General features: G+C 36.6%; 1 protein-coding gene across 1 annotated transcript in view; it reads left to right on the top strand.

The window, feature by feature from the left end:
• Positions 1-19075, top strand: part of SUGT1 (SGT1 assembly cochaperone of MIS12 kinetochore complex) — a 40418-nt gene extending 21343 nt beyond the window's left edge. The window contains exons 11-13 of the mRNA XM_027116141.1: positions 5302-5392; positions 9323-9504; positions 18512-19075. Coding sequence (XP_026971942.1) covers positions 5302-5392; positions 9323-9504; positions 18512-18613 — 375 coding nt within the window. The 3' untranslated portion in view covers positions 18614-19075. The remainder of the gene's footprint in view (positions 1-5301; positions 5393-9322; positions 9505-18511) is intronic.
• The last annotated feature ends 5553 nt before the right edge of the window (positions 19076-24628 follow it).

Here is a 24628-nt window from a genome sequence, read left to right as displayed (position 1 = left end):
AATTAGAATTCTCAGAATCCTTTGGAGTAAATTTGCCTTTGTGGAAATGTTCTTGTGTTCCTATTTTTAGTCAAAGTAATTTTTTGTATTATATCAATATAAAATATGAAGGCTTTTAACTGAAATTGTGGGAAATAAAAATGTGTGTCTTAGAGACAAAGAGCCCCCTTCTGCCTTCTTAACCCACTGACATTTGAGAAGTTTTAAAATTCCTTTACTTGATATTCATAGAAGAATCTTAATTATGATATAATGGGGTTGGAGGTGTCCCGGCAGGATACTACTGCTTTTTGAAACACACAGGTGTGTGTGGGGTTTTGGATTATTGTTTTGTTATGCCTTTTTGATATGGTCATGGTAATAGGGTTTTTTTTGTTGTTGTAGTTGTTTGTTTTTTTAAATAACTTTAGTTGCTGATATCCACAAATTGTAGAGCTGCCTTTTCTATTAATGTGTATACATCTATTTTCAAAAGAAAAGGATTTTACTGTCCATACTGTCTGTAGCTGTCTTGTTAAACTTATTCATTATGGGTATTTTTTTTATGCCCTTAGATGTTTTACAGCAAAGTATTTCATGATAGGCATTTACTGTAGCTTATTTAGCCAATGCCATGTTGTTTGACCTTTGGAGAATTACAGTAGGTAACTGTTTTTATTGCTGTGTATTATCCCATGTAATCCTCACAGTTACTGAATGGTGTAGGTATTGTTATTACCTTTTTACAGGTATGGAAACTGAACCTGGAGATATAAAATAATTTGCCCAGATTTTCAGCTAATTGTAACAATGATGAAGATATTCATAATAGCATTCAGTTGTTACTTGCCAGACACAATGCTATATTGTTTTCATACGTGGTTTTATTTAAGCCTCAAAAGAATCCTAAGTGAGGTAGACCCTATTAATCCCATTTTACAAGCGAAACTGAGGCTCAGTGTGATTAGTCATACATCCAGCAGTGGCACCTATTTGTGACTCTTTTGGAATTACACAACTGACTGTTTTTGACATGTCCTCAACCTCTGCTTATTTCTGAGGAAATAAAATAAGTAAAACTTCTAGCAGAAAAAGACACTTCCAGCAGGTTACTCTATTTATTGGCTCTCTCATCTCTAAAATATAGGTGGTTTTCTCTTCTCACTTTCTGTTAAGTGAGATGATATATATGAAGCACTTAGTACATGGGGTATGTAATAAGTGCTCAATAAATATTACTGCTATTATTATTTAATACTGATGATTTAGTTTTTATTCAGGTTGTAAAAGCAATAAATGCATATCATAGAAAATTTGGAAAAATATAAGTGAGCTGAGAATGTAATCAGTCTCATTACTGATGACATTTTGGCATACTTCCTTCCAGATAATTAGATATTTCCCAAAACTTAGGTCTGTCACTACAGATGATGGATGCTGGAATTTTTTGTTTATGGGAATGTGTCTTCTGATTGATTTCTTCAAGAAGAATAGAGGTGGTGGTCTTATGCACCAGCATAGTGCCTGGCTCACAGTAGGTACTCAATAAATACTTGAACTGAGCTTCTAGAACTTCGGAGAAGTTTATTCAGTTCCTCTTCATTCATTACCATCTTTTGCATTAAAAACAATTATAGGGCTTCCCTGGTGGCGCAGTGGTTGAGAGTCTGCCTGCCGATGCAGGGGACACGGGTTCGTGCCCCGGTCCGGGAGGATCCCACATGCCGCGGAGCGGCTGGGCCCGTGAGCCATGGCCACTGAGCCTGCGCGTCTGGAGCCTGTGCTCCGCAACGGGAGAGGCCACAGCAGTGAGAGGCCCGCGTACCACCAAAAAAAAAAAAAAAAAAAACAATTATAAAATGATTTGAGTGTAAAAATAAAGACAGTAGATGTGCAGTCTGGCCTCAGGGAAGACCGAGCTATTCTAATATTGGACAGAGGGTTTTGGTACAGCAATTAAATGTGCAAAGAGCTGACTGAGAGAATACTGGAAAAGCTGCATTCTAGAGATCAGGAAACATTTATTGACTGCAGACTTGAAACAGATGGTTCTCAAAAGTTTGCCAGAAAAAAATGTTTACCAGTAAACTGCACAGCCCTCTAGTCTCTGGGAAAGATTCCTTCACCATCAATTTGTAGTAGTAAGTGGGAGGTCACTTACCCCTTTTTAAGAAGGTAGTGTCTGGAAGAGCCTTGACCCTTTAGAAGTATGACTTTTCTTTAAACCTGAAGTTCCATTTATTGGAAAAAATTAAACTCTCTGCTGTGCAAAGGAGACCTTAGAAGTGGGTGGTAGTACACATAATATTGAAAACTGACAACCCAACAGAGGAGGGATTCTTATTAGTAGTTTGTGAATGCTGCTTTGGGATATTACGGCACATTGAAAGCCTTCCCTGTGCATATGAGAGCAACATTCAAGCAAACTACCAAAGGTTTGTTTGTTTGTTTGTTTTTTAATTGGAGTACAGTTGCTTTACAAAGCTGTGTTCGTTTCTACTGTACAGCAAAGTGAATCAGCTATACATATTCATATATCCCTTCGTTTTGGGATTTCCTTCCCATTTAGGTCACCACAGAGCACTGAGTAGAGTTCTCTGTGCTATACAGTAGGTTATAAACTACCAAAGTTTTAAGTTAACTTTTAAATTATTTTTGACTTAAATAAAAATAGAATGGCTGATTAATGGTCCCAATAAAAATATCTGAAATTGTACTGGTGGTAATTTGAGAAGTATCTGTCAGAATCATTTTTAAAAGCATATATAAGCATTAAAAGTGAAGTAGGTGTAAAAAGGAATTCATAGAATATTAGTCTCTCCCCCCTTTTACCTTTTAAAAAAGCTGTTTTAAATGGTTTATTATGTGCACCTCTTTTAATGAATGGATTAAGTATAATTTCAAGTTCAGGTCAGCATGTCTCAGTTGAAACAGGTTGTGACTTAGGGCTTTGGCTTTATAAAGGCCTCTTTGTTCATAGTGCACAATTATTTAGGTTATAGAGGCTTTCAGAGATGTGAGTGCTCTTCATGTGAAACAAGGGACTTTTTATAGATGGTGCTTAGCTCAGGAACACGTGTGAATATAGGGTGCCCCGTGGCTGAGGTTAGTTAAGGATAGTTTTGATGTACACACTGTTTGTGAGGTCTTCATTTCTGGATGAGTTGAAAATTAAAGGAGCAAGATGCAGTTTTAAATTTTAGTATAATATTAATAGTCCTTTTCAGTAACTATTTCTGTGTCATTGCAGCTGTTGGATTTCTGACCCTTTTTGATAAAATCCCAGCAGTGACAGCTTAAAATAATCAGAGTACTTTCACTTAATACTGTGTGTGAGAAAATATTGATAGTATTTTACTTTATAAAAGTTAATCATAGTTCATTTTAGGGAATTCTGGAGATCCTTTTAAATGTTTGATTTTATTTATGTAGAATTTAAACATGTAAATTACATTAAAAATGCTAATTGTTTTGCCCCTTTTCTAGTGAGATTTGTTTCCTGCTTTTCTCATGAAAACATTTTTTGTTACATTTCTATGCGCCTTAAGAAGATACCCTTCCATTCCATCACTTCATATCTGACTGAAAATATTGGCAGATTTCTTTTAGTGTTTTGTTAAAGTATTTTAAAATGCACATTTTAAGGATTCTCCCCCTAAATGCTGTTGGTAGAAAGATTACCAGTAATTGTTAATTTAAATGATTCATCTTCCCCAAAGGGGTCAAAGAACCAAAGTGTGACACAGTAGGCTTTTCTTTTTGTAAAGTCTGTCTTCTGGGTGTTTTTCTACTTACAAAAGTAGTAATTCTTTTCTTAGAAAAAGCATTAGAATATAAAATTCTAATTTGATTCGTAACCATTTGCATAATAATTATAACTGTGTTTACCATCACTGTAAATGCTTATTTTTGCTAGGCTAAAAATGAGGGCGAGAGCATTATTTGAATAAGGAAAGCATAAGGTAAGTGCTATACCAGTGTATGTTACGGTTAAGGGTAGATTCTAAGGGAGCAGCCTTGATTAGAGAGTTAAAGATGCTTTTAACATTTCATTGTCATAAATGGCCTTAGTTTAAGCCTTCCGAAGCTCCTCATGGTCTGTAAAAAATATGTAAAACTGTTAGCATAACTTGTGTTACCAAACCAGGTCCATTTACCCAGTGCACAGCAAGCCAAACACTGGGACACCGGGGTTTGCAAAAGGGAAAGGGTTTGTTCGTGAGGCAGCCGAATGAGGAGATGGGAGAACAAATCTTGTATCTGCCTCACCAGAGGTGAGGGGCTTGGGATATTTATGGGATAAAGAAGCAAGGTGGTCTGAGGTGTGGGAAACGATGATGAAGTGAGGTCATTGGTGTTCTGTGTAGGCATATCTGAGTTACATGCTTTTTCATGGGATGCATGTTCAGAAAATGGCATTAGCATGATTTGGGGGGTGAAGATTTTTGCCCTCTGATGTCAAAAGGTCATCCATGAGATACTCGAGACGGCCCAGTTGAGTGGTCAGTGGTCTGGACTGGTTTGAACTGGGCAAGAGTAGCTCCATGTTCCTGGAAAACAGTTACCATTACTATAATGCCCCATATATCAGAGGTGTTTTATATAGGGGATAGTTAAAGGAGTCTTGTGATATGTTGTTCAGGTTACATGAAACTTGGAGGGTATGCAGTTTGCAAGAACAATTAAAGTGAGCTTAATCAGTGAAGGCAGCTTACAGGATGTTATTTATCAAGCAAGTTATAGTTTAAGGGATCTACCTGGTGACTGCCCTCAGTTTCACTTGTATCATTTTTATACAATGGAATGAATTTCTCTACTCTAAAACAGGTTAATGTACATGGAAATATAGTAATTCCTTTAGAACATGGTTTCTCAGTGGTGGGCACTGTTAACATTTGGGGCTGGATAATTCTTTGTCATGGGAATTGCCCTGCATGTTGTAGGATGTTTAGTAGTACCCCTAGTCACTCCTCACTCCCACCTCAGTTGTGATGACCCAACAGTGTCTCCAGACATTGCCAGATTTCCCCGGGGGACAAAATTACCCCTGGTTGACAACACTGCTTTAGAAGAAAAGCATGTGGATTTCAAGACTCTTAATTGTAGTTTATAGTGTGTATGTATATTGTTTTTGAAGGGTGGCTTTTAAGTAGAAACAAAATAAATGTTTCAAGTTTTTCGAATTTAACTTGGTATAGTTTAAGGAAACTGTTTTGAGGACACTGTTCTTATAAAACATTGATAAGTTAAAGAAATTGCATTTTTTCCACTGTTTTGTGTATTTTACATTGAATAATAGATTTTATTTGGTGTTTCCTCTAGATTGAAATTAAAATGAAAAAGCCAGAGGCTGTGAGATGGGAAAAGCTAGAGGGGCAAGGAGAGGTGCCTAACCCCAGACGGTTCATAACAGGTTTGTTTTCTGGCCTTGATGAGCTTTAAATTCATATTGTGTTATATAGTTGAAATTAAATACTAATGAGTATTCTATTTTCATTATTTATGTTCCCAAGATAAGATACATTGAATATAAGGAGGTTGCTCTGTAATGAAAACAGAGTATTTCTTATGATGGTTCTAACTTCTTAAACTCCATAAGAATACAGATAAATGGCAGCAAAAGCCCAGAGGGAATTGGGATTGATTGTTTATCACGTCAGTTTGTGATGTCAGTTGGGGGTTGTTTGCTTTTGTGTGTTGGCCTTTCCTATTTTTTCTTTCTGTGTTTTACGTGAATTAGTAGTTTACTCTGCTGATGTATTTCCTCCTCTTCCCTTCTCCCCTCTTATTTATTCCTTTCTGTTTCTTCTAATTATGTCAACTCTTAATTTCCTGGAATTTCAAGGCTTCACAGTGAAAAGTATCTAGCCCATTTCTCCCTCTCTCTCTGTGTCTATGTCTGTATGTCTGTGTCTCTCTGTCTGTCTCTCTCTCATGTTTTGGCTGTGCTGGGTCTTCGTTGTGGTGTGCGGGCTTCTCTAGTTGTGTGGTTCAGTAGTTTTAGCACACAGACTTAGTTGTGCCACGTGGGATCTTGGTTCCCCGACCAGGGATCAAACAGGCCCCCAGCATTGGGAGCGCCGGATCTTAACTGCTGGACCGTCAGAGAAGTTCCCCATTTCAGTATATTTCTCTTTTTTTTTTTTTTTTTATAAATTTATTTATTTATTTTTGGCTGCATTGGGTCTTCATTGCTACACGCAGACTTTCTCCAGTTGTGGCGAGCAGGGGCACTCTTCATTGTGGTGCACGGGCTTCTCGTTGGGGGGTCTTCTCTTGTTGTGGAGCACAGGCTTCAGTAGTTGTGGCTCATGGGCTCTAGAGCGCAGGCTCAGTAGTTGTGGCTCACGGGCTTAGTTGCTCCGCAGCATTTGGGATCTTCCCAGACTGGAGATCGAACCCGTGTCCCCTGCATTGGCAGGCAGATTCTTAACCATTGCACCACCAGGGAAGTCCCTCAGTATATTTCTAAGAGGTGGAGGCAAACAGCTAATGAAGGCCTAAGGCAGGCTTAGGGGTAGAATAAGGTTGATTGCTTAACCCTTTAAGGGACAGACTATGTTGTGGTCAGTTCTGAGCATAGGCAATAGGCACATAGGTATTTTTCTAATGGAATGATTAATCTGTAGGACACACTTAGAACTACAGTCTAAGACTATTTTATAGCAATGGCCTCATTAATGAATGGAGAGAAATTTCCTTTGATTAGAGATAATGTTCTGATTTGATGACTGAAAAGAGGTAACTCTTAAGTTTCAGCTACTTTTAGATTTTTCACTGCTTTCTTCTATAACAGAAAATATAATTTCCTTGTGGCACTTTGTAGAAAACACTAAGTTAGCCAACAGATCATTTTTAAATTTTATTTTGAAATGATTTTAGATTCTAATAGAAGTTGCAGAAATAATAGAGTTCCCACGTACCCTTCACCCAGTTTTCCTGCATGATAATATCGTAACTAACCTATAGCATGATTAACAAAGCCAGGGAATTGACACCAATAGATAATTTTTAAGAATTGAAATACTTCAAGTTGGTATATAAGCTGTTTATTAAGCTTCTGCTTCCCACTTTATGTGAAAGGTATAGTAAAGATATTATGCACTCTTCTTGGAGCTGACTCCCAGATACTTTTGGATGGAGGTTTATATATAGCTTAAAGCATTTTTTAAAAGAAATATCAACACTTTTAATATAGTATCTCACCTAAGTCTAACAGCAGCCCTGATATTAGGTAGCCTAGTATTGTTCTTCCTATTTTACAGGCTCAGAAAGGTTAAGCAACTTGCCTAAGATTACCTAGCAGTTTTCATTGTCTGGGACTAAATCCAGCCATTTAGAGTCTGGCCCTGGTTCTTCTACCCCATGTGTGATACTGCTTGTTGCTGCATTTTTAACAATGGGAAGTCTCTGCTGACATGAGTATCTTTGCAGTTATTTGATATCAATATTATAGTGAATAAGCAAGGAAGTTAGGTTACCTGTCTCTCAGTAGTTCATCTACCATCTCTACAGGTGTTAACGTTTTTCTGAGATTAAAGATTTTTTGGTGTTATAGTTACAAACTCTCTAAACTCAGTGCCTTGGAGATTCAAGATGCTATTCCTCCTGACCTGTTATATTTTTGTAAGGAGTTAATATGCTTGTCAAAGTTTTGACAAGCTGGAGACTGCAGATAAAGGCAAGTTGATTAACCTATCTGGGTCAGCTTTCTTATCTGTGAAATGGAGATTAGAACTGTGCTCCCATCTGGCGAATCAGCGTTAGGATTAATTAAACCCATGTTTCCTAGGTTCTTAATTTACCATGGCACGCATGTTTTTGTTTTCCTGGCTAGTAGTGAAAATGTACAGAAGATAGAGGAGATTACTTGTAGAGGAAGGATAGATAAAATTTGGAAAACAGTATGCTTGCCCTGAATAAAACTGTGGTGTGCTGTGGTTTTGTTTTGTTGTGGGGTGGGGGTGAGATGAGCAGGGAGGGAGTTGGTTTACAGGTGAAGAGAAAGGATGGAAAAGCAGAATGAACAATTAGTAGTTTCTCAACTATTTTGAGAAAGGGCATACATAGAGCTCTAGGCAGCAGTGCAAGAGAGACGTTTAGACGAGCATTCATGTGTCCTAATATACTCATAGGGAAGTTTTGAATCCGTTTTTTTTTAAAGCTCTATAGCTGTACTGTCCAGGGTAGTAGCTGCAAGCCACCTGTACCTGTTGACTACTTGGAATATGACTAGTCTGGATTGAGATGTGCTCTAAATGTAAAATACCTACCAGATTTTGAAGACTTAGTATGAAAAAAAGAATATAAAATATCTTAATATTTTTATATTGATTTCATGTTGACCTGATATTATTTTGCATGTATTGGGCTAAATAAAACATATAATTAGGATACATTTCACCTGATTCTTTTTAGTAATGTGGCTACTAGAAATTCTTAAATTATGTATGTGAGTTGCATTTGTGGCTTACATTATATTTCCATTGAATAGTGGACAGAACTGCTCTTACAGCTCTTAGGTAACTGTTTAGTTACTTTTTAATTATTTGTGTGTGCAGATCTTGATTCCCTTGGTCTTTGGGGCAGTGTTGGCCGTGCCTGAGTCCCTGGGTTCGTTGCCTCTCTGGCTGCAAGCAGCCTCTGTTTATCCCAATGTGCCCTACAAATCTTATCATTTTCTATGTGTGCATGATGTGGGCGCTGAACTCTAGATCATCACGTGTAGTATTTTTCAACATTCAGGAATTCTTTATTGTTTTCTCCTACTGAAGTAATCTAATATTTTTAATGTGGGGAGAGGATCGAGTCTTAACTCACTGGCAGATGGCCTGGCAGTTCAATACTTTCAGCTTATTTCTACTCTGAAAGATATAAGTACCTCAGGTAAAGCCACATTTTTAACATTTATTAAAACTGTTTAGAGAAATTTGTTAATGAAGCATCTTTTTAAAAAATTACTATTTTTAGAATTGTTTGTACTATCTTTGCACCTGTTTTGTAAACATAAAAGTTCCTGTATGCTTCTCACCCAGTTTCTCGTATTATTAACATGAAGGATCTGTTTTTTAATCTAATTTTGCATAATGTACCAAAAGTTTACACTTTGAGTTATTTTGCTCAAAAGAAATTCCCAGATTTTACATTATGCTAACTGATTCAGTTTTTAGAAGTGTAAATGTTAATTATTGATTTATATATCAGAAAGACATTTATTACAAACATGAAATTCAGTGACTTAAAACTATTTGCTAAGATGTTGTATCCATCATGGTCAGAAAGTTACATATGCTTGACATAATCACATGTTGATTAATCACTTTTGTCTTTTTTTACTCCATAGATATAAAGAACCTGTATCCATCATCATCTCATTATACAAGAAATTGGGATAAATTAGTTGGTGAGATCAAAGAAGAAGAAAAGAATGAGAAGTTGGAGGGAGATGCAGCTTTAAACAAATTATTTCAGCAGATCTATTCAGATGGTTCTGATGAAGTGAAACGTGCCATGAACAAATCATTTGTAAGAATATAAACTTTAAGAAAATCTATTGTAGTAGTAAATTTCAGAAATTAAAAAAAAATAAGTATGTAATTTGAGATCAGATTGCATGTACTGTAGTTGGGAGACCATTTTGAATGGACTTTGTCTGAACATTTGTTCTTGCTCTAAACTTAGAGTAATTACTGAGGAAGTTGGGAACTTGTGGAGGAGGTAAGAAACAAATGGTATCTTCCAAATAAATTTTTTCATCAGGGAGTTAGAACTTGGAAGTCTTAAGAAATACCAAGGTTATAGTGAGTGGATGATATGGAGTTATTCCAGTTGGATTTATCACAATAGCTGAGTGAGCTTCCGGTGTTTACCTTCTGGTATCATGTATAATCTCAGTGTCAGATGAAGAATATAGAAGGGAAACTTCCAGAACAGTGTTTGCCAAGTAGAAGGTGCACATTAATTATTCATTGGTTTGTTAATAATTCTGTATTGATTAAGAAAATTCAGGCTTTTTGCCAGGGCATGAATACCACCTGAATTAGGCATCAAGTTCTGAGATTTTAATGACTAGTCATCACTATAGAACCATGTAGATTTTGCTTGAAGCTGTAATCATTTGACTTTTACCCGTAGCTCTGGAAATGTCACTGTCTTCTTTTAAGGTGTTGATATTTACAGTAGAAAGTTAAAGTTAAAATTTAATAATTAAAATTAACATATAGGTAATAAGTGTGTTTGTGGCTCAGATATTCCATGTAAGTTACCAAGTGGTAACTGATCATGATTATGCTTTTCACTATTGCCTTAAAAAATTGTTTTTAATTAAACTTTTTATTTTGAGATAATTGTAGACTCACATGCAGTTGGAAGAAGTAATAGAGATCCCTTATATCCTTTACAGTTTTCCCCAGTAGAAGCGTCTTGCAGAATTATAATATTACAACCATGATATTGACAGTTAAGATAGAGAACATTTCTTTTTTATTTATTTGTTTATTTATTTTTTTTGGCTGCATTGGCTCTTCATTGCTGCGCGTGGGCTTTCTCTAGTTGCGGCTAGCGGGGGTTTCTCTTCATTGAGGTGCGCAGGCTTCTCATTGCAGTGGCTTCTCTTGTTGTGGAGCATGGGCTCTAGGTGCGTGGGCTTCAGTAGTTGTGTGTTTTACTAGATATACCTAAGTATTGGGTTCTTTTTTTTGAGTGATTATAAATGGTATTATATGTTTAATTTTGGCATCCATGTGTTTGTTGTTAGTATCTAGAAATACAGGGGTTTTTTTGTTTTGTTTTTAATGTTTATCTTGTATTTATCTTGTATTTACCTCGTTTAACTCACTTACTGGTTCTAGGAGATTTTTTTTGGTAGATTCTTTGTGATTCCTTGTGATTTTCTATGTAGACAATCGTATCTTCAAATAGGGACAGTTTAATCTCTTGCAATTCCTATACACTAACAACAAAAGATCAGAAAGAGAAATTATAGAAACAATTCCATTCACCATTGCAACAAAAAGAATAAAATACCTAGGAATAAACCTACCTAAGGAGGTATTTCAGATAGGGACAGTTTAATTTCTTCCTTTCCAATATGTGTGCCCTTTATTTCCTTTTATTGGCTAGAACTTCCAGCACTATGTTGAATAAGATTGGTGAGAGTAGACACCGATGCCTTGTTCTCCATCTTAAGAGAAAAACCATTCAGTCTTTCACCATTAAGTATAATGTTAGCTGTAGGTTTTTGTAGATGCTTATCAAATTAAGAAAGTTTTGCTCTATTTCTTTTTTTCTGAGATTTTTATCATGAATGGCTGTTGACTTGTCAAATACTTTTTCTGCAATATTTCTGCATGTGGTCAATATGATTAGGTGATTTTTTTTCTTTAATTTGTCAAAGTGGTGATTTTATGTGATTAATATGATTGATTTCTGCTGTTCTACTGTTGAACCAGCTTTGCATCCCTGGGATAAACCCCAGTTGGTCATAGTGTATAATTCTTTTTATATATTACTCAATTCTATTTTTAAATACTTTAAGCATTTTTGTGTCTATATTTATGAGGCATGTTGGTCTACAGTATTCTTTTTTGGTGCTTTTTCTGGTTTTGGTATCAGGGTAATACGTCATAGAATGGATTGGGAAGTGCTCCATCCTCTTCTTTTTTGGGGGGAGGGTATTTGTAGAATTAGTGTTGTCTTTAAAGATTATTTAAACCAATGAAGCCATCTAGGCCTTGATACTTCTTTATTTGGGAGATTTTAAATTATGAATTTCATTATCCCAGTAGCTTATAGGACTCTTCAGGTTGTCTATTTCATATTGAGTGACTTGTGGTAGTTTGTTTTTGAGGAATTGGTCCGTTTAAGTTGTTAGTGTTGGTAGGGTTCCCTTCAACTTTGAAGGGAACTGCAGGGTCTTTTGATGACTGCAGGGTCTGTAGTGATAACCCATTTCATTCCTATAATGGTAATTTGTGTCTTTTTTTTTTTCCTTTGTCTTGCTAGGGTTTGTCAATTTTATTTACTTTTTTTCCCCCAAAGAATCAGCTTTTTGTTGATCTTAAATTTTTCCTCCTATTTTTTTTGTTGTAAATTTCATTTATTTCTGCTTTTAATTATTTTCTTCCTTATGCTTACTTTGGGTTTATTTTGTTATTCTTTTTTTAATAGGTTCTGTGGATATGAACTTAGATTATTGATTTGACCCTTTTTCTTTTTTCTGTTATATGTGTTTATGCTATAAATTTCCCTCTCAGAAGAATTCAGCTGTCTTCCACAAATTTTGATGTTACTTTTTCATTTTTATTCAGTTCAGTATATATTTTGATTTCACTTGAGACTTCTTATCCTAAGTATATATTCCACTTGAAAAGCATGTATATTCTGCTCTTGTTGAATGGAGTGTTCTATAAACGTCACTTAGATCCTGTTGATTGATACTCTTGTTGATTTTCTGTCTTACTGTTCTACTGATTGAGAGAGGGTCTTCAGCTATAATTGTGGATTTATTGATTTCACCTTTAAGTTCTGTCAATTTTTGCTTCACATATTTTGCAGCTCTGTTGTTTGGTTCATATGCATTTAGGATTGCTGTATTTTCATGGTGGATTGACCTTTTTATCATTATATAATGTCATTCTCTAGCTCTGGTAATTTTCTTTGCTTTGATGTTAATATAGCTGATTCTTATGTCTTTTGGGTAATTTTTGCATGATATATCTTGTTGCGTCCTTTTACTTTCAACCTGCCTAAGTCGTTTTTTAAACATTTTTAATTTTATTGTAACAATTTTATTGGAGTATAGTTGATTTACAGTGTTGTGTTAGTTTCAGGTGTACAGCAAAGTGATTCACTTATATATATTCATTCTTTTTCAGATTTCTAAGTCATATTTAAAGTGAATTTCTTTTAGACAGCATGTTGGGTCATGTTTTTTTTAATTTATTCTGCCAGTCTCTTTTAATTGATGCATTTGGACCACTTAACTTTTAATGTAATTATTGGTACATTAGGACTTACTTATGTCTACCATGTAAGTTTTCTGTTTGTTCTGTATTTGTTTCTCCTGCCTTCCTATGGGTACTTGAACAGTTTTTAGAATTTCATCTTGATTTATCTGTAGTGTTTTGTAGTGTATCTTTGGTTGCTCTAAATTTTATATTAGCTATATTATACTTAGTTTATCATAGTCTACTGGTGTTATTTTTTTTGACACTGAATGACGTATAGAAACCTTACCTCCCTTTATGTCCTTTTACTTTTTCTCATTTATAATTTTCTTAAAGAATTCTTCTATATATGTTTAGAAACCACATCATACAGTGTAATAATTTAGAAAACGTAGAGGAAAAGCAAACTATTGCATTTATCTATATTGTGACCTTTTTCTTTCTTCCTTTCTGACTTTCAGGTTTCCATTGTTTGTTTCTTTTTTTTTCTTTTTAAACTCCTGAACACATTGTCTCCTCTCATTTTTTAAAAAAATATTTATTTATTCATTTTATTTTTGGCTGCATCAGGTCTTAGTTGCAGCATGCAGGATCCTCCACTGTGGCTTTTGAGCTCCTCATTGTGGCATGTGGGCTTCTCTCTAGTTGTGGTGCTCAGGCTCAGTAGTTGTGGTGCGTGGGCTCTGTAGTTGAGGCACGCTGGCTCTCTAGTTGTGCCCCGCATGCTCAGTAGTTGGCCGCACACAGGCTTAGTTCCCTGACCAGGGATTGAACCCGTGTTCCCCGCACTGGAAGGCGGATTCTTAACCACTGGACCACCAGGCCTCCTTCTGTTTGGAGAACTTCCTTTGGGCATTCTTTCAGAGTAGATCTGTCCATAACAGATTCTTTCTATTGACAAGGATTTCTTTGGGTTTATACTGGTTGGGATTTACTCAGTTTCTTGTATCTATAGGTTTATGTCTTTTGCCAAATTTGGGATCTTTTCATTCATTATACCATTGAGTACTTTTTCAGACCTTCCTTCTTTGTTTTCTTCTTCCTGGAACCCAATGACACAGGTATTGGATATTTTGTTACAGTACTATACATTCCTGAGAACCGTTCATTTTATCTCTGTTTTGTCTCTGTCATTCAGATTGGGTGATTTATATTGTTCTGTTTTCCGGTTCACTGATTCTTTGCTCTATTCTCTCTATTCTGCTCTTGAGCCCATTCACTGACGTTTTTATTTCAAGTGTATTTTTCAATTATAAAACTTTCATTTGGTTCTTCTTTATGTCTTCTGTTTCTTTACTGAGGTTTTCTATTTTTTTCATTTGTTTCAAACTAGTTCATAATTCTTGTTGAAGCATTTTTACCCTGACTGCTTTAAAAATGTGTCAGATAATTTTAACATCTCTTTCATCTCTGTGTTAGCATCTATTGATTGTCTTCTCTTTTTAAACATATAATCTGAAATCTTCCTGGTTCTTGGTGTTTTTCACCAGTGCCAAGTGATATTCAGTTGAAATCTGGACATTTTCATGTTACAAGACTCTGGATCTTATTTAAACCATCTGTCTTAGATGGCTTTCTCTGACAACCCCTCTGGCAAAGGAAGGGAAGTCACTACCTCACTATTGCCAGGTGGAGGTAGAAATCCAGGTACCCCACTCTACCTCCGTTGACACCCCAGGACATCTCCTTGTTACTGCTGGGAATAGGTAGGAATTCTAGCTCCCCACGTGGTTTCCACTGACACCACAGGCAACAGAGGAGGCCGGTTTGTGATAGCATAGCATGGGTGGAAGTTTAGGCTCTTCATTCAGCCTTCACTGGCCTGGGTGGGGATGGGACCACAGTTTTTTACTGTGGTGTTTAGCTAGAGTGATTATTGTCTAAAAGTTTTCTCTCTTTCTGTTTGTCTTTGTCCATTGGCTAGAGAAATAAGGCTTTTGTTGGGGCTTTTTTTGTTTGCACCCTTTGGCATTTCCAGCCTCTTCAGTTCCAGCTCTTGGAAAACATAAGGCAAAAAGAAAACCCAAAGAACTCACCACCGTGTTGTTCTTTGGGTCCCAAGGTCCCTAGCTGATTTGTCTTCTTTTCACCTTTTAGAGTTGTCTTATATTTGTTATTTATATAACATACAAGGTTTTTAGTTGTACTTAGTGGGAAGACTAGGAAAAAGTACACTCACTTGATGCCTCCAAAAGGAGAAATCAGGGTTTTGTTAGTTTGTTTTGCCACGCTGTGCAGCTTGCAGGCTCTTAGTTCCCCCACCAGGGATTGAATGTGTGCCCCCTGCAGTGGATATGTGGAGTCCTAACCACTGGACCGCCAGGGAATTCCCTGAAATCAGTTTCAGTGTTGACTTTTAAGAACTTCTGGACAAAATAGTGTGTGAGATTTCAAAGTTACACTAGAGAATCTGTGTCCATTTTCATACAGAAACTTTGCTAAGTGTAACTGAACCATACGTATGCATAAAATAAGCCATCTGTTTGGCAGCATTGACCTGGAACATACCAAGGGCTTGCTTCTGTCTTTGTGGGGGAATACAGGCATACCTTGGAGACCTGTGGGTTCAGTTCTAGACCACCATCATAAAGCAAATTTTGCAATAAAGTGAGTCACACTTTTTTGGTTTCTCAGTACATGTGAAAGTTATGTTTACACTATGCTGTAGTCTACTGAGTGTGTAATAACATTATGTCTAAAAAATAATGCATGTACCTTAATTTAAAAATTCTTTATTGCTAAAATATGCTAGCTTTATCATCTCAGTCTTCAGCAAGTCATAGTTTTTTGCAGTAGTAACATCAAAGATCACTGATCACACATCCCCATAACAAAGATAATAACAGTGAAAAAGTTTGAAATACAAGAGAGTTATCAAAATGTGACAGACATGAAGTGAGCACATGCTGTTGGAAGAATGACGTCAATAGATTCACTTTATGCAGGGTTGCCACAAATCTTCAGTTTGTAAAAAATGCAGTATCTGCAAAGTGCAGTAAAGTGAAGCACAATAAAACGAGGTCAGCCTGTACAAAGAAACAGACTCTATCTTATCTCTGATCTCTCTGTCTAATTGGGCAAAAAGATCAACATATACAGAATAATCATGGAAGTGCTCCGTTGCACTGCAGTCCATAAGAAGAAAGGGGAAAATAAATGTCATCAGCAAATATGATCAGATTATAAATTAAATCTGCTTCGTTTAGTTCTCTTAGGAGTAGTTATTATATAAACTTGTCCCATTTTTTTCAGTATTTTATTCGCAGCCTACTGTGTGCCAGGCTACTGCACTTAGATCTAGGATATAAGTATTGGTAAAATATGTTTCTTTCCTTTTAGAAACTCTCAGCTTTAGTTTGGAGCCACGGGTGGGAAGCAGGTATGAGAAGGCAGATTCGTAAAATTTTATCAGTGCAGTGTCATAGACAAGTCCTACAAGAGTAGCTAGAGTCCTGACTAGGGTCAAAGAAGGCCACAGAGAGATGGTGACATGTCATGTTTGGAGGATAACTAAAGACATAAAAAGAACCGGGACAGAGGAGAGCATCCCGTGCAAAGGAACCCATGGAAAGGAGCTTGGTAGAGAGTGTGGGGCATTGGGATTATTTTGAGGCTCCAGTGTAATGGTAGCATATGTAACTTTATACATTCACCAGTAACATAGCTGATTATTTTCAAATGTTTAGATTTTAACAATTTTCTGTTCTTTGCTGTGATCCAAATCAATGAATTTTTATTGCATTAACAGTTACAGCTTTATTTTTAAAATGTATTTATGAATATGCTAGGTTTGTTAGTAGGTGTTCTATTCAGTGGGTAGTAAATAGATGACCAGTGCTTTACTGAGACACTAACTTTATGTGTCTGTGTATGTATGTACCTTGATTTAAAAATAATTCCAGCATACACTTGTGTACATTTGACAGAGAGAGAAGGGTCTCTTAAAGTTCTCTCCAACTAGAAAGAGTTTACTTCGCAAAGTCTTCACTGTGCTCAGCAAAAGAGATGACATTATCGTTTTCTTTGGGAGCCAATTTCATTGGGTTGGCCAAAAAGTTCGTTAGGTTTCCCCAGTAAGATGGCTCTAGTAGTGCTTAGTTGTCTTTAGCTTCATTCGAAACAATTTTGTTAGATTGTATTGTGACAGCTGTCATATCAGGGTGCATTTTTTTAAAACTTATCAAAATTAGTGAATTTTTGTGTAGCTATTTTAATATTGAAGATGGAAGGAAAAAAGCAACATTTTCTGCATATTATGCTTTATTATTTCAAGAAAGGTAAAAACGCAACTGAAACACAAAAACAGATTTGTGCAGTGTATGGAGAAGGTGCTGTGACTGATCAAAAGTGGTTTGTGAAGTTTCGTACTGGAGATTTCTCACTGGACGATGCTCCATGGTTGGGTAGATCAGTTGAAGTTGATAGCGGTCAAATCGAGACATTAATTGAGAACAGTCAATGTTATACCACGCGGGAGATAGCTGACATACTCAAAATATCTAAATCAAGCGTTGAAAATCATTTGCACCAGCTTGGTTATGTTTGGGTTCCACATAAGTTAAGTGAAAAAAACCTTGACTGTATTTCCGCATGTGATTCTCTACTTAAACGTAATGAAAACGTTCCATTTTTAAAACAAATTGTGATGGGCAGTGAAAAGTGGATGCTGTACAATATTGTGGAACAATATTTCGCTTGTGGGGCAAGCAAAATGAACCACCACCAACCACACCAAAGGCCAGTCTTCATCCAGAGAAGGTGATGTTGTGTATATGGTGAGATTGGAAGGGAGTCCTCTATTATGAGCTACTTTTGGAAAAGCAAACAATTGATTCCAACAAGTACTGCTCCCAGTTAGATGATCTGAAAGCAGCACTTAATGAAAAGCGTTCAGAATTAGTCAACAGAAAATGCATAATCTTCCATCAGGATAACACGAGACTACAAGTTTCTTTGATGACCAGGCAAAAACTGTTACAACTTGGCTGAGAAGTTCCCATTCATCCACTGTATTCACCAGATTATTGTACCCTTGGATTTCCATGTATTTCGGTCTTTACAAAATTCTCTTAATGGAAAAATTTCAATTTCCTGGAAGACTGCAAAAGGCACCTGGAACAATTCTTTGCTCAAAAAGATAAGTTTTGGGAAGATGTTGCCTGAAAAATGGCAGAAGGTAGGGGAACAAAATGGTGAATACGTTGTTCAATAAAGTTCTTGGTGAAAATGAAAAATGTGTCTTTTATTTTTACTTTAAAGCTGAAGGGACTTTTTGGCCAACCCAGTATTTTCATCTGAAGGTGGTTTTTCACATATACCTCTGTGCTGATTAGCAGGGAGACACGTGCTTTATATGGCAGTGTGTGTGGACATGGTCCTCCTACCTAACTAGAGTTTCCTTTTCAGATTTTTGCATGATATGGTAACTTATCTGGAAAGCCTAAGGTTAAAACAGAATATTGTCTTGTGTATATTGAGCCAAACATAGCTTATATTGGGGACTCTGTGCTTGGAATGTTTTTAGAAAAATATTCTGTTTTGATTACATGGGCCAATAATTAATCTATTTTTATTTTTTATTGCAGATGGAGTCTGGTGGTACAGTTTTGAGTACCAACTGGTCTGATGTAGGTAAAAGGAAAGTTGAAATCAATCCTCCTGATGATATGGAATGGAAAAAGTACTAAATAAATTAATTTGCTGTCACTGTATTGCGTATGTTCAGCTAACGCCCATTGTGTATTAATACTGCATTCTTGAATTTTGAACACTGAGTACATCTTTTTAAAGGATTATACCTCTTTACCTCTTTGTGCTTTAGAAATTATTTTCCTTCAAGTGTTCTAAGAGTCTAATGAAGAATGAAGATCATGTTTTATCACTTTTGCCCTTAAGGACTTCAGATATGCTGAAACGGAATGAAATATCATTTGCTACTAGATAGATTAATTCTTCCTAGTTGTGGGAGTGGAGAAATTGTTAATGGGATATCTTGGGTTATTGCCTTATTTTTGATGCAGTATTCTGTTAATAATTTATTAGACGTGGCAACTTTGGGTGAGCATAGATTTCTCAATTTCAGTGTTAAATCGTTTGCTTTTAAAAACTGCTTTTGAATGGAGTTGTAAATACAATTTTTCTATGAAGAAGTTTGGTTTATTTACCTTTTTCTTAAGTTTTTAATGAAAACTTTGAGAAATTATTTATCACAGGGGATTCCCATTTGATTATTTTTATGGGAAGTATTTGTAATTGCACTGAGAATTTTGGTCCTTACCCTTCAAATTCCTGTATAAAACATTGGTACCTGAGTTTATCATGCTGCAAATTTAACTGTACTGAAGGCTAATCTGTGAAGCGGGGTCCAACAGTAATTTAGGAGAGCCCAACTCCACTTCTTGCTGCTTCTGCCACAGCAGGATTCCTGAAATTACAAGACTGGTGGTTTGGTTTGGTTTTTTTTCTTCTTTTTTTCTTTATTAGAAAATCTCACTTCTTATAGCCCCATGCTTTTGGTGGTTTAGGGCAGCTACTGAGAGAGTAATATGTATACATTTAGTATCTATTCTGTTTATAGAATAAATAGATAACCATGGGAATACAAAAACTAAAAGACATGATCGTTGGCTTCAAAGACTTTATAATCTAGCAGAGAGAGAAAATTAACATTCAGGAAGGACTTATGAATGGTTGAATGGTGAACTTACTACAAATACAGTTTTGAGATAGAAAAAATATCTATCTGTGATTAAATGTTCTGTGATTAAAACTATTGACAGTCTAAGCTGTTATAAAGCAAAGGCCATGGATGACCTGTAGGTGTGATTCCTTTTCTTATTGTAATTTCAGAACCATAGAGGGTGGTGTCTGTTAGGTCTCACTAACATTTTGTGGCAAGGAAGTACTCTATACCCTCATAGCTGAGGATAGGGTAAATGGGGGGCAAATTAGCCGCCATCTCCAAAAAGACTGGAAATTCAGCCTCTTCCTTCCAGTCATTTGACATGTGTAGGGGAGTTCATAAGGAAAAAGTGGTGGGGTGATACCAGATCATGCCCAGACTTGCTGTTACTGCTTGTTTATGCATGTAGGGGTTTTCACTTGTCCTTCTGCCCACTTAGAGTTACAGGCTACTTCTTTTGATTTTGAACACTGAAGGAAAAGGCAAAATTAAGTTCTTGCATGTATGAATTTCTAAAATTTTCTCCTTAGGAAACAAGATAGTGATTATGTTAAGTTTTCTCAGTACCGTTAGTCCCCAGAGGTAGGGAGGCTCTTCTACAGAGATGGTAAGTCAGGGGCATACCCCAGAGACGAGACTCCTGGCGCTAGCAAGTCTCTGCCACCCACTAGCTTTAAAATCTTTAACAGGTTTACAGCCTTCCTATGTTTTATTAGTTCCTTTATCTGCAAATCCATAGGGTCTTAAAGTTTAATTAAAAGTCCATGATTCTAAATAAGGAAGCATTTTTGCCTCTTAAAAGCAACTTTTTTCTTTCTTAGGAATGACACTATTATAATAGAAGTTGGGTTTTTTTAAAAAGGTTCTAGTACTAGTTTTGCTTTTATTTTAAAGGATACACTGTCTAAAGTGTGTTTATCTGTTGTCTAGATTTGCTTAAGGATGTCTGATTCAGGATTTTGCTGAGCCAAATGGAGTTCCTAATATACATGACTATGTTATATTACAATGTTACCTTGTCTAAATACAATAGGTTTATGGGTAAAGAAGGGAATTTTGAGAAGTAGGTTAGACTGCTTGCCCTAAAGGACCACTCTAAAGTACTGCTTCTCTTTCACCATTCTAGACAATGAAAAATTGTGAGTCCAGAAAGTTAAAAAACTTCACTTTGAGCCTTTATCTTTATTCTCTGCTATCTCAGCTTGGCTATTAATTGGTTCCACTTTCTTTCTAGACTCCCATTTCCTTCCTCCCTCCTTCCCTCCCCCCTTCCCCCCTTCCTCCCTTCCCCCCTTCTCCCACATGGCTTTCAGGATCTCAGTTCCCCCACCAGGGATTGAACCCGGGTCATGGCAGTGAAAACCCAGAATCCTAACCACTAGGCTACCAGGGAACTCCCTAGACTCCCATTTTCAGTTCTCAAATCTTGGTTCTCTTTGTGCCCTAGTTACCCTTTTGTTTCTTTAGAATGTACATTTTTCTCTTAGTATTTATTTTCCTTTTTGAGGTTCAGTCTTGGAATACATTTTTTTCTATCTTTATATGGAATGGAAGAAAAGGATGGTTTGCACTAATAACTACAGTTCTCCCGCACTCCATCCCCAGCCCCAAAATTTCCATTCCTTTGATTTGAGGTATTCACTAACTGCAGAACATTGAATTGTTATTGTCTCCTTGAGTCTGGAAAAACTTTTATTTTCTTAGCAGGCTAACTATATAGGACAGGGAGAAAATAATTGACCTGTCCTAGATAAATTTTTTAGATAAATTTCAAATAAACATTTAAAATGAAGCTATGGGCTTCCCTCCCTTTTTTTCCTATCTAGATACGTGTATTAGGATCAGTGTATCACTGATTTCTTCGTGGCACAGTGGTTAAGAATCCACCTGCCATTGGAGGGGACACGGGTTCGAGCCCTGGTCCGGGAAGATCCCACATGCCGCAGAGCAACTAAGCCCTTGCACCACAACTACTGAGCCTGTGCTCTAGAGCCCGCGAGCCACAACTGCTGAGGCGCGCACACCTAGAGCCCATGCTCTGCTACAAGAGAAGCCACCACAATGAGAAGCCTGCGCACTCCAATGAAGAGTAGCCCCTGCTTACCACAAATAGAGAAAGCCTGCACGCAGCAACAAAGACCCAGCACAGCCATAAATAAATAAATAAATAAATAAATAAATAAAAATAAAATGAAGCTATGTCACTATGCTATTATGAATAGTTTAGATAGACATTTTAATTTAGTTCACTACTGAAATGTGTTTTGGCTATCCTTTCCCATTTTACCTTTTCTCCTTCCCCAATTATCTACATATCAGATTAGGTCGTTGATCTGAGAAATACATCACTGACCCAGAGCAGTATTGCCTATTAATTGACCATCTGATCTGCTTAGTGCACTTTAATTTTATTGGGATCTTCCTTGTCCAGGTTAGTGTGCATGTCTCTGACTTGTAGCTATTACTGATATTTCCAAAAATAGGTAGAACTTTTCTGGGTGTTACGTGGTGTTTGTCACTAGAGCCACTTTTTTTTTTTTTTTGTAACCAGCTAGCTGTAAAGAAGTTTACCTTGACACTCTTACCTGCTATTTTAGCCCCATATTTTAGCATCCATAACAGCATATGGATATCTGTTATCTCTGCCTTGGAGGAACCAGGGAGAGGAAATAATAAAAGCTAAAAGGACAAAGTAATGGTTTCTGTGCCAGGAAGAGTCATGTATAGTTTTAAATAAGGGGGATCTTCAACATTGATCTGGTTTATTTTGTCTCCAACTACGCATATTCTCTTGTAAGACCATTTTACACGTATCAAGAGATTTTATTTTGGAAACATTGGGTACTGGTGGGTAAGTTGGAGATACTGCTTTACTCAAAAGTGTTACTATTTGGTGCCGCATTTGTGATTTACTTCTGAAATTAATTTAACTCTTAGCCTCTCTTCCTACCTCAGTAAACTTATCCCCCAAATCAGCTAAAATCATACACATTGCTAGCCCATGCAGGCAATAACAGTGATAGCTATTCTGTACTAGTGCTTTTTATGGGCCAGGTGTGCTTTATATGTACTACCTCGTTTATAACAGCCTTGTGAGGTAATGATAGCATCCTGTCATTTCAGATAAAAAATGAGGCCCAAGTTAAGTTCTTTGCCTAGTTCAGTCCACTGATAAGTGATGGACCTGGGATTTGAACCGAGGCCTGTCACAATTCAGTTCCCATGCTTTTAACAACTGAATGAATTGGGTGGACGAGTGATTTTTATTAATTAATCAGCTGTCTCACAATGAAGCAGAGGATGTGCAAGTTGAATTTTTTAATTCTTGTACATGAGCTGGGAAGTACATTTCTTAAAGATCAGAATGTTATCATCAGTTTCATAAGTAGGAAAGCTTATTAGGAGTCCAGATCTCTGGCCTCTTGTAAAGGTAATACAAGCAAGTAGTCTTGACTTGCGTTGAAGGTTTTGTTTTTCTCAAATGCAGATAATTACAGAGAAACAAGATACGCTTAGAACTGTTACAGGTGAAAGAAGACTGGCACATCATCCTGGTCCAATTCTTGTTCTTTAAACTTGGGAGCTCTCACACTAGTTTTCCTTGTTCAAATACTAAAATTGTTTCAAGGTTCTTTTTTTCCTATCTAGATACGTGTATTAGGATCAGTGTATCACTGATTTCTTCAATAAAATTGGAACGATTCAGGTTTAGTCCCTTTGTTCCAATCATGTGAACATTTTATATATATTCTGAATTTTGCCTTGTCTGGAGTCTTCTAAATGTTACCTTTGCTGTGCCTTCAAATTTGATTTTTTAATTCTTATTTTTGCATTGAGACTTCTCATACATAGCTCGTTGACTTTATTTTCTCTTATAGGATTCAGTTATACAAAAGATGTTTCAAAAACAGTACTCTTGGCCCAAAAGCAATTTTTACATATCAAAAAGGAGTAAGGAAGATAATCTTCAGTGCTTGTGTATGGGCTTTTAAAAACCATGCTCTACAGTGCAACTGCAAAAGCTCTAAGTAATAGTAAACTGTTATACATACTGTGTGCTTGATGCTCTGTTAAGTGCATTAAAAGGCAATATTGCATAGTAGTTAAATGCTGGACTCAGAAGACAGCCTGCTTGAGATCAATCCTGGCTACACCGCTTACTAGCTGTGTGACAGTGGGCAGGTAGTTAATGTCTCTGTGCCTCAGTTTTCCTATCTAAATTGGGCTAATATACCCACTTCATGGACGTATGTGAGTTGAATGTGTTAATACAGTTCTACAATTACTTATCCTCATCCAGAGGGCTCTAAAAACTAGATTTGTGTGTGTGTGACTCAGTGGTTAAAAAAAACAAAAACCTGTCCTAAACTTGCAGTTTGAATAGTCATATTTTCCTGCAGAAGTATTAATTTGTTTAATAACAGTGCTACCACAGATCCTGCTGAGGTTATTAAAAAATCAATAGTATATCTATACTAAATTCTAAAATTCAAAATCCTGAATTCAGAAACACATCTGGCTCCAAAGTTTTTGAATAGAGTTACATGTACCTGTATATGTAAAGTGCAGAGAGCAGTGCTTAATGTATATGCATTTAGGCTGCGAGTTTTAAATACTGTAGAAAGCCTTTTTGTTCGAAGTTCAGTCCTTCAAGATTCAGGATTCTGTCTGAGGAAAGTATATCAGCTGCTTAAAAATCATTAGTATAATTTAAAAAATTATAGTGAGAGCATAAAAGTTCGCAGAAAAGCTTTTATTTTGAATGAGTAGTTATTTTAATTTACCTAAGCAGAGCTTAAATATGCAAGTATTGTCAGCAGTACTTTAAAAAGAATCATAAAGTAGGAACTTCCGTGGTGGCACTGTGGTTGAGAATCCACCTGCCCATGCAGGGGACACGGGTTCGAGCCCTGGTCTGGGAAGATCCCACGTGCCACGGAGCAACTGAGCCCGTGCGCCACAACTACCGAGCCTGTGCTCTAGAGCCTGTGTGCCACAACTACTGAAGCCCGTGCACAGC

The sequence above is a fragment of the Aethalodelphis obliquidens genome, unplaced genomic scaffold (genome assembly GCF_003676395.1).
Source record: "Aethalodelphis obliquidens isolate GAN/ISIS:26980383/991018 unplaced genomic scaffold, ASM367639v1 scaffold16, whole genome shotgun sequence".
Classification (NCBI taxonomy): Eukaryota; Metazoa; Chordata; class Mammalia; order Artiodactyla; family Delphinidae; genus Aethalodelphis; species Aethalodelphis obliquidens.
The sequence above is the reverse complement of the archived record's forward strand: the minus strand, read 5'-3'. Positions and strand labels throughout refer to the sequence as shown.